Source organism: Meleagris gallopavo, chromosome Z, assembly GCF_000146605.3.
Source record: "Meleagris gallopavo isolate NT-WF06-2002-E0010 breed Aviagen turkey brand Nicholas breeding stock chromosome Z, Turkey_5.1, whole genome shotgun sequence".
NCBI lineage: Eukaryota > Metazoa > Chordata > Aves > Galliformes > Phasianidae > Meleagris > Meleagris gallopavo.
The window spans coordinates 58,267,219-58,278,106 of NC_015041.2; the positions used below are offsets into that span (position 1 = coordinate 58,267,219).

The 10,888-nt window shown below is 41.0% G+C and overlaps 1 protein-coding gene across 3 annotated transcripts; it reads left to right on the forward strand.

Moving 5' to 3' along the window:
* Positions 1–216: 216 nt before the first annotated feature.
* On the forward strand, positions 217–9,394 carry PGAP4 (post-GPI attachment to proteins GalNAc transferase 4). 3 transcript variants are annotated; one of them, XM_019610639.2, is made up of 3 exons: positions 217–304; positions 2,186–8,456; positions 9,173–9,394. In XM_019610639.2, the coding sequence occupies exon 2, from the start codon at positions 2,308–2,310 to the stop codon at positions 3,493–3,495; it is 1,188 nt and encodes a 395-aa protein (XP_019466184.1). In that variant the 5' UTR covers positions 217–304; positions 2,186–2,307; the 3' UTR covers positions 3,496–8,456; positions 9,173–9,394. The 3 variants fall into 3 exon arrangements, with proteins under 3 accessions (XP_019466184.1, XP_031413230.1, XP_010724414.1); XM_031557370.1 differs by lacking the exon at positions 217–304 and adding an exon at positions 334–437 and having other exon boundaries at positions 9,169–9,394; XM_010726112.3 differs by lacking the exon at positions 217–304 and adding an exon at positions 334–437.
* Positions 9,395–10,888: the final 1,494 nt, after the last annotated feature.

A 10,888-nucleotide genomic window follows, 5' to 3' on the forward strand; every position in this document is an offset into this window, starting at 1 on the left:
CCGCAGCATCGGCCTCTCCAGTGCTGTACTAAATACATGGTTCCCACTTCTCACCGGTCAGAACTTTGGTGAAGGTTATTAATACTTGAATGCATAACCTGAGACTTGCAGAGCTTGCTGTGGCTTCACCATGCTTGCAGCTCAGAACTCCATCATAGCTAGCTGCAGATGAAAGTCTGGGGACTAACCTATCTTCTAGCTCTTCCTCATCTCCTTGTATTTTCCCATTGTTTTCCTCACTTTCACGGTAGGAGCGTGATTCAATCACAGCACAAACAGTCCTGCTTACATCACAAGGAGGCTTGTAAGTACACCATTGTGAGTTGGGAGTTGTAGAATGATTGCACATTTGTGTGTTCCCATTTTGTTTGTGACTGGTTCGCAGAAAATGAGAAGAGGGAAAGCCCTGGGTTTTGGATGAATGAGTGCATTCAAAGGTGAGACCTTTACATCTGAGGAATTTCAGGTCTTTGTACTGTGAATTTCAGTAGCTTCAATCTGGTGGCTGAAATGCAGCCATCACCTTCAAACCCTTTACAAGGTCACTGATGCAATAGCGTCTGTGAAACAAGGTTGTGCAATAAGGAAAAAAATAATAAAAGAAAGCTATGGGAACACAGTGCAGATTCCCATGCATCAGTGTGCCAATTTTTATCTCTATTTATGCAAAATCTTTGAAATCTTGTATTTTTGTGAGTCATTAGAATAACACAACACTGGTGTCACAGGTCTATCCAAGACTGTTTGAGCTGTCACAGCATGAAGGATCTGTTCTCTAAGAAAGATTTGGAGCAACTTATATATTTTCCATTAATCTTAGTAAAAGACCCTTCATACAAGATCATCAGATTGCCATAGGGAAATAGGAACCCGTTCTCATAATAGTAAATGTAGCAAATCTGTGATAGAGTAGTGAAGGCAGTTCTGAAACAGTCTCGGATTTAGACCCTGCTCACTGTTTTCTCTGAGTCATTTCTTCTAAGTGGCTCTTCTGAGACACAGAATGAAACACTGTGGCACTGGTTGCTTCCCATCCACACAGCGTTCCTTAGGATGCTTCAAGCAACAGTGCAGAGAAGGAAAAAGGGCTCGGAACAACATTCTCTGGTTAGAATTTAGTGAAGGCATGAGGTTAAAAATGGGAGAAATTCTCCACTGATTCAGTCAGATGGAGGACATGAATAGCTCAGTTCACAAGGACAGGGAATAGCAAGTAGAAAGGAAAGTCAAACAGTAGGTTATAAAGGGAAATTGCTGCCATGAAAGAATTTACATAAACAGCCTACATGCCCTAGTTTGGTGAAAGCTACCAACAAGAATTAGGTGTCTATAGCAGCCCAGAGAAGCAGAATAGGAAAGCTGGATGCGGCAAAATTTCATTTCTGTGAAGATGAGTGCTTGCTTAGAGCATGTGTATACATGTATATAAATATATAGAAATGTCTGAGATTAAAATTAAAGGCGTAACCTCTTACATTATAAATATGAGTAAATGGCTCAATTGTATTTTGCTAATTCCACTGCTGCTGTGTATTTCACAGGGTCTAGAGAGAAAGAGATATCTGATAGGGAGACACATTACACCTACTGTACACATGCCTCTAGAGAAGTGAATTGGTGTTTTTGCTATCTCGCTTCACACTCTCTGGAGTAAAGTATAAACACATGCAGGCTTTTGGAAGTGTATAAGCAACAGAAGGGAAGCATGTGTCACTCCACAGAGGTAGAAGTTTGTCTTTCAAATATGTGCTAGGCAACAATACCAGAGATCTGGCTTTGGTTCTTGGCCACAACCCAAATATTATGTCACTGTGGCCAAATATCTACATCTCTGCTATTAACAGAAATTCCTGTGCTTTTAACAAAAAAAAAAGATTTATTTCTCCACACTTCTGCACTCATGTTGCTTGTTTGTTTTGCATTTCAAGTACAGTAACAAACACAGTAAAATCTTATCTCAGCTAACTCAAATCAGAGCTCCTATGTGCTGAAAAGGCATTAATGGCATTCTGCTCATCTTCCTTCATGATCCTGTGACAGTGATGTCTCCATTGCAGTGGACACCTCAGCAGCCTTCTCTTTTGGCTTACTTGGTGCCTACTTTCAGCTTTCCATTTCCTCAAATCATGGTCTTCCTATTCTGATAGTTCCTGTTTCATTAACAGTCATTCTTCTTCCTCTGCAGGTGTAGACAAACTTTGGCAGCCACCAATGCAATGGTATCTTGAGACCCAGAGAAGATGCAGTGGAAGTGAAGGAGGGAGGGCTCTGGGTGCCCTGATGTAGGAGTGCCCTCTTGCAGCAGCTATGTTACACTATGCCTGGCAGCTCTACGGGAGGTGGTGCCGCTGGTCCAGTCCTTTCATCCACCTTCTCACTCTGACTGTGGTGACGTTTGGTGTGCTGGCTCCTTTGATTTGCCACCGACTCCTCTACTCTTATTTTTATTTGCGGCGCTGGCACTTGAATCCCATGAGCCAGGAGTTCTTGAGTCAGAACCAGCAGGAGGGTCAGGCTGCCCTCCATTATTTTGAGAAGCTGCAGATACCGAATATCTCCAAGGCCTCCAACAGTGAAACCTTTCGGCCCTTGCTGCTGGTCACCATTATCACTGTGCAGAGGCGGGATGATTTCCACTATGTCTTGCAGGTGGCGTCCCGTTTCCACCACCTCCTCCAGCAATGTGGGACAAATTGCCAGAGCCACCGTGTCCTCGTCTGTAACGTGGAGCCTGACCCAAGTCGTCATCAGGATGTCAAGCTGCTGAGCAGCTTCTTTCCTATGGTCAGTCGTGACAAAACTGGGGAGGACCCTGACCCTAGAGTGAACCACTTTGAGAAGGAGAAGCAGGACTATGTCTTCTGCCTTGAGCAGTCGCTCTTGGCATATAACCCAGAATATGTCCTGGTAGTGGAAGATGATGCTGTGCCAGAGGAAGAGATATTCCCTGTCTTGCAGCACCTCTTCTTAGCCCGATTCTCGAAACCATACCTCAGAGATGCACTCTACTTCAAACTTTACCATCCTGAGAGGCTTCAGCAGTATGTCAATCCTGAGCCCATGCGAATCCTCGAGTGGCTGGGTTTGGGAATGTTTCTGGGGCCTGTGCTGAACTGTGTGTACTCTTGGGCAGCTGGGCGCCCGAGCCTGAATTGGCCCATCATCTTGTTCTTTGCTGCCTACAGCATGGCACTGTCAGAGCTGGTGGGACGGCATTACTTGCTGGAGCTGCGCCGGCTGGCCCCTGTGCTGTATAACGTTGTGCCGGTCACAGAGTGCTGCACACCTGCCATGCTGTTCTCTGCTTCTTCTGCCCGTCGTGCCTTAGGTTACTTGAAGGGGCTGCAGTGTCGCCAGGGTTTTGCTAAGGACATTGCCCTCTACTCACTGCTGCGCACGAAGGGGGAGAATGCCTACGTGGTGGAACCCAACCTGGTCCGGCATGTGGGAATGTATTCCAGCCTTTGGCTAAACGACAACCCGAAACTGCTGTGATGTCTTCATGCCTTTCTAGATACAAAGCCTTGAAAACCTTGTCACTGAGCTGAGACACTGCAATCTCAAATGCTGAACACCCTGCCACTCACACCAAACATCTACTGCCTCCAAGTGGACAGAGAACAACTCTTGAAAAACAAGTTTCTCAAGAAATGAAGCTTATGTACATGCAGACCCTAACATATATTTTGAACTAATCACTATACAGCATGTATGGCTTGGACTAGATGATCTTAGTGGTCTTTCCAATCTTAATGATTCTATCATGCTATATGAGGGGGAAGTGGAGGCTTTCAGATTAGGGTGTGGGTCAGGTCATCTACTCTCCTTCACCATGATCAATGAAAAGATCTCACACCATCACGAATAGCTGTACTGCCTACTCTCCTTTGCATTCATTACAGAATTCTCAGCCTAGGGAAGAAGTAATGCTGGACAAAGTGAATGTGTCTAATTTAAGCTAGTGAGGAGAAAGGGCTCTTATTTGCCCATTCTCACTAAGGTCTGATGTCTGATCTTTCTATTTCAAAGTTGTGGTTCTGAGCACATCTTTCAAAAGCAGCATAGATATAATGAGAACTTTCCCTGAAAAATCATGTAGGTTCTGGAAATTTTACTAAGAATTTCAGTATTTCTTACTATCTCTCCTTACAGATCCTGTCTATACCTATACCCTTTCCTGTCCTTTTCCTCAGAGCAGAGGTCATTGGAAACTTGTTTCTGCTGCTTTGTTAAAGGTCAGCTCAGAAGGTAGGAATAGGAAAGCAGAATAACAGCCACTGGTGCTACACAGCCACATCACAAATGCACAATTTCATAGATACATTTCCAGAAATTATTAACAATACATAATTACTACCATGTTGGTTGGTATCACCACTAGTTATAGAGGATCTAGGTTGTTAAGAGCCTGTTGCTGATTGGACTTAGACATTCAACAGGAATTTACCTTGATTTCCTATCAGCACAGAAGCAAAGGAAAGATTACATCAGGTGCTGCCACAGTGTGGGATCCTTATTTCGTTTTGGAACTGTAATTTACAGCTCTATCAAAGTGGCTCACTCACTGCTCCTGGCAGCAGGCAAAGTGGCCCTAAGAAACTAAGCTAGCTGTTCATATAAAGAAGCAACACATCAAAGTGCCACTCCTCTGCTGATCCATTAACTTAACTTGTACTGTTTGTCAGGCATTTGGGATAGGTACTTTGTACTTTAGCTGTGAGCACAGTTAAATATAAAACCATGGGGATAACAGAGATACCATATAATATCAAGACTGTAACCAAAACATAACTGAAAAAAAGCCCTCTTGGACTTCAGTGGGCTTTGAATCAAGTTCACTTTTAGGTGGAGTTTGCTTAAGCAATACTTGAAACCAGTTTCCTAATTTCAGAATTAACCAAGCACAGCATTTTCACTGAGTTTTGGTTGGGGAGGGTTATTTATTCCTTTATTCTTGCCAAAGGAAGAACTCTACTTTGAATTTTTCTTTTCTCAGTCTCTACCAGGTGATTTAAGCCTTCAGCTTTTAACAAGTTTGGTTGTAGGTGGAAAAGGCATAAAAATCCTGAGAGGTGAATCATTTGCAGACCTCCAGCTGTGTTGCATCCATAGTGGGTACTGAACACATGATACACGTGCTCAACATAGGTTAGCCAATTAGAAATGGCTTCACAGCTTGGGGCAGTGCAGGCTCAGACAGATGAACTTTGCTTGCTTAGTAGATCATCTAGGACACTTTGATATCTTTTTTGGAAATCAGATGTGAATAAAGCTTGCTTGTGGATTCCATGTCATTCCAAAGGCCAAACGCCTCTTCTGCTGGAAGACACAGAAAAGATTGCACAGGCAGGACTCTTAAGTTCATTCTTAACTGCTGAAAACCCCAAAGATATCAAAATGGTCACACAGAACCACAGTGGGAGGTGGGCAAGCCTATTCTTGGGCTTTATGATAACAAGGTAAGATGGCAGGATGTGAGTGTCACTTTCTATTTATTCCACTAAGTGCCTGCACCTGCAAGTACAACTTGTTTGCTTATGCTTCTTCAGCTATGAATGTTTCAGTGTGGTATGCTTTCTCCTCACTCTTTTTTTTCAGCTTTGTACTGTACAAATCCAGAACAACATCCTGTTATTTTCATGAGGATCCACTCATTCTTGCAAAGAAGATCTCACTGTAAGGTACAATTTGGATATTAGGAAAATTTTTTTTTCCAAAAGAGCGATCAGGTGCTGGAACAAGCAGCCAAGTGTTGGTCAAGTCACTGTCCCTGTAGGTGTTCAAGAAACATTTAGATGTTGTATTGAGGGATGTGGTTTAGTGGGAAATATTGGTGATAGGTTGATAAATCCCGGAGGTCTTTTCCAACCTTCAGGATACTATGATTCTATAATTCTATAATAAGTGGGATAGATAAAGAAAAGATGAAAGAAGGAAAAGGAATTAAGAAACTCTAGGTAAGAATGCAATCAAATATATGGAGTCAATAAATGTTTTGATGTGGGAAATTATGTATCAGTTTGTTATTTTCCTTTTATTCTGCCCTGTATTATTCAGTCTGTTGTTCTAGTAGTCAGTAATTTGACTAAGCTTCTTATCTGAAAACTGAGAACATGAACTCCAGGCATCCCTCTAAAACCAGAAAGCCATTTACAGAAACAACAGCCAAAAGAGTTTGGCTGGGAGAAAACAGCAAACAGCATTTGGAGGGGCAACAACTCCAACCCGCCAGTGAAAGAGTTCCTGATAAGCCACTTAAGTGCCCTATTCACCTTTACAATGGAAGTGGTTCTTTCACTGAGCCAGCTGGGAGCTATTGCCGAGTTATTCAGGTGCCCATCGCGATGTTGTGACATCACAGACAAGCATATATTCTGTGCTTTGGAACTTTGAAAAGGACTTTTTTTTTTTTTTCCTTGCTACAATATTGTAAAAGAAATAGATAATTTGGAGAACCATACTTCATCTTTGGAGGAAAAAAAAAAGGAGGTTACAGTTACTTCAAAATTCCTGCAGGATTTTATTCCACAGTTTGGACTACAAGTGCATTTTCAAATATTGAAATCTTTTACTTCTCTTCTGCATAAGGAGAATGCAGCTGAGTTGTCGTATTTTAGGCTATGTAAGATCAAGCATCATCTCCTTGAAACACAGCCTTGAGGTTCTGACTCACATTCAAAAAATCAGACCAACCATTTTTGAAATAATAAGGGTTTTGTTGGATATCGGTTCATTCTCAGTAGTTCAGGACTATTTTTCAGTGCAGCAATTATTGCTTGCACTGGAGGATTCCTGCTTCACGGGACAGACAGCAGGACTCAAAATTCAGCGAAAATTATTCAATTAAAGAAAAAACTACCTCTGTTTTTCCAAAGCATATCCAACATAAGTAGATAAGCACGATTCCTGCAAAAAACAAATCATAAATAGATAGGACACTTATTAGAATAGAAGCTCAAGAGGTTTTTCTAACCACAACAGGTATCACTATCTTAGTGAGAAAGTATTGCATTTGAAGAGAGAAGGCGAAAGATTTTCTCAGTTGTGATGAGCTGCAAATGGCCAGACTGGTTATTTCAACAGCAATTTGTCTGCACACAGGGTGCTTCTGTTTAAAATATAGGATTTTCCTTTTTTTTATTTTTATTTTTAAGATATTTACAAGCAAACTTTCTTAAAAATAAATAAACAAATAAACAGCATTTGTATAAAAATCGTTGTCTCTTTTGTCTTTATGTCACTATTAGTTAGTTTTCCTGACTGGCAGATCCATCTCCTTCATTACTAAACTTGACTGAAGATACTTCTCTGATCACTTTTTTCATCTGCATGAACTTACTACTTGCCACTAAATCCTCGGATAGTACAGGTTTAGAAAGGGACTCTGAAGGTCTCCACACCAGCTTTATAGATGTTATATCCAAATTCACCAGATGTTAGAGTCAAACATATGGTTCTGAATAATTTTCAGTATATCTGCCAATAGTGCGTATAGAATTGTGCGTATGTTGGATGTGCTTCTTCATGTGTCTCAGTTGCTACAATACCTTAATTTCCACACACCACCTTCTGCCCTGGCAGGTCATGCTTTGAGAGAATTCTCCTGACTGGCCAGTTTATCTGTGCACCTACAGGCAAAGAGACAGCAAAACCAGTCCATTTCCAAGACTTCGTCCTGTGTGGCAAGCTATAAATGCCACATTCCCAGCTGCGTAACTACTCCCGATTTTCAGTGTTGATGAAGAAAAATAATGTTGTATTATCTTGCACTGTTGGTGACTCTCTGGCCAAGTATGAATTCTTCAGTGTCTATTTGCTTTTACAGTTTCTGCCATAATGTGCAGTGTTCTTCCTGCACAATAGAAACCAGCATTACAATGGTATTTTCAGTAAATGAGACCACTTCAGACATCTGCTGTAGTTTGTATTTTGAAAACTAAATGCTAACATTAGCATGCAGCACCTAAATGTGCTATTTTGTAACTGCACTGCTTAGATAAAGTGGCAATTAACAGATAAGTGTTCCATTCTAGCAGCGAGTTATTTACTTAACTTTCTTTTTAAAAGCAAAATGTCAGCAGAAAGGCACAGAAACCAGTGTCATTACTGCATTTATCTTCCTGTCCCACACAACACAAGCAGAAGACCTGTAACAGGTATTTTGCACAGCCCAGAAATGTCACCACTGGCAGTCTGATTTGAAGTTGTATCCCCATTTGCTGTCCCCAGAATAGAAATGACTGTGAACATTCGGGCTTTGATAACAGCCTAGATATGCACCTGTCTATACTTCACTCTGAGCCATGATGTTTGTTGCAGCTCAGCTTTAAGCCAGAAGACAGAAGAGTAAACAGGTCCCCCTGGCCTGAATGAGGTCCTGCACCAGCCCTGCCCATCACCCTCCACATACAACGTGCCTGCAAACACAGATGAGTACTGTGGAACTTGAAATACAGGTGATTTCTTTCAGTGGGGTTAAAGGACAGGTCTCTGCAGTGGGGCCTAGGAGTGTAGGTGAATGAGGAAAACAAATCACTTAATAAACAATACTTCTGATTAGATAGGGATGAACAAGCTGGACTTTGAGACAGTTAGGTAAGACTGCAGAGTACAGAAAACAGGAAACATCCAGCACGAGGCATAGAGGTGAAGAGGAGGCAGACTCCACTCAGCTCATCTGTTCTGATTAGACTTTAACCTCATCACGCAGACAGCACTCTCCCGGGGCACTCAGAGGCAGGTGTTTTTCATGTGGATGCATATTCAACTCAGATGTTCTTCTAAGTTTCAGCAATTTTTTCCACCTCATTTCAAACCTCTTCATAGGTCTGACCACGTACACAAGTTTTGATAAAATTCAGACTATGTCATTTCCAAAAGTGCAGAGGGAAGCTTTAAGTTAGTTTTATTTTTGATCCTTTGCTTGATGGCCAGTTATGTAATCTCTGAAACTTCTTTATCCAGTTCTTTCTTTTCCTGAGTATTTTTCAGGTGTACTACAATTTGTCTCTTGTCTGTCTTCATGTTTACTCATTTTCACTTTAAAGGCATACTAATATCAGGCAAAAATCAATATCAGAATGATACTGCTAGACACACAGAAAAACATAATCAGCAACCAGAAGAATTGTAAGCAATTCTAACTTTTTTTTATCTGATGTCTTTAAGCCAGGCTTTCCATGCATTTTGAAGTACTTCATCCAGCAACAGTCTTCACTCAAAACATCAGTGCGGAACTGACAGAGCCTCTGCAAGCAAGGATATTACAAGCATATTGCAAGGACAGCTATTAGATTGACTTCTGCTGTAGAAATCCACTACTTGCAAATGATACATTTGGCACTGTCAAAAGCAAAACCACAAAATAAAACATTGATAATAGCTTAAGCCTTAAGATTCTGGTGGTCTTTAAAAACTTATTTAATATGCAGAATACTTATGTCAACTTTTATATGGTAACTTCAGGTTGAAAAATCAACATTGGCAAAACATTCAAGCCATTCAAATACAAAATTCACTTCTGCTATGCCAAGTTAGTAAGAGAGAAATATCACAGGATATCCCAAGTTGGAAGGAACCTATAAGGATCACTGAATTCAACTCCAGAGTTCGCACAGGACCACACAGGTCTTTCAGCCTTCCTGTGCTGTGATGTATACTTTGAAGTCAGCTGCCCACAGCCACAAATTCAATCTCTTTTGAAGCAGCTGTAGCCCTCTACCAAGGGCGTTGACACAGATAGACATCTTGCTAGCCACAGCCCTGTCGCTGCGTTATGTTACTCTGAAAAGGGCTTAAACTAACAAGCAGCCAAAAACAAAATTCCAAAACAAGTTAGGTGATTGGAAAGCTGAGAGAGATGACAATACTATAAGTTCAAACACCAGCTGGGTGAAACAGGTTTTTAGTTCGGCTGATGCACTAATTTTGCTGTAGAAAAGTTTGTGTGGGTAATGTTACCTTTTATGAGACACATCAGTTTCTGTGCTTAATGAAAGTACACTGCATTCCCCTCACTGTGCAAGCGTATTACTCTTACCTTCTGTGGAGATACAATACCACTAGAACTTCAGAGGTGTAAGTATCCCTAAACTATGTTTACAGAGCTCTGTTCCAGTTTTTAATGTTACTTCACTACTCATTTCTGTGGATCGCAGTCTGCAGCATGGTTCTGCATGTTAGTAGCACTCAACCCTACGTGACATTATCTGGAGTGACTGATCATTCCACATGAAATGGCTGCAATTCCTAAATTAAGTGAAGAACTCAGCCATGAGGTTTTCGCATTTCTTTTGCTCAGAATCTCTGCTAGGACTTGTAATACTTGTGCTATCTGTGCTGAATTTTGGCTTAGAAGGAATGGAAACCGCACCCTAGCCACTACTCATATGGAAAAACTATATATGTATTATATATTTGTAATTCTGAAAGAACAAAGAAATGGGCTACAGGGGGTTACCCAAAGTGCCTTTAAAGTACTAGACAATTTTTATCAGGAAGACTCCTCCAGATTTTCTGTAATAATTACTCAGTCTATATCACAGACAACGCAGGGAAAGAAACATTTCCATGTATTTTCCTGTCTACAACAGCTTCTAAACAAACTGGGAATGATGAGAACCAGTCTTGGATTTTCACTGAGGCCTTAAAGAAAACTATCAATATAACATCTTCTTGGTCCCAAGAGAGTTTTAGATAATTTTTTTTTCAATAAAAAACACTTTTAATCCATAAAAGATGTTCATAATCCATAAAAGATGCTTCAATGTTTGTGCTTCAGAAATCTTAATATGTATTGGAGTTCCCTTTCTTGCTAGGGTGGGAGAAATAGCACATAAAGCAGGGAAAGCTTTCTTATCAGTATCATGTGCCAGAGCATTCTTCATAA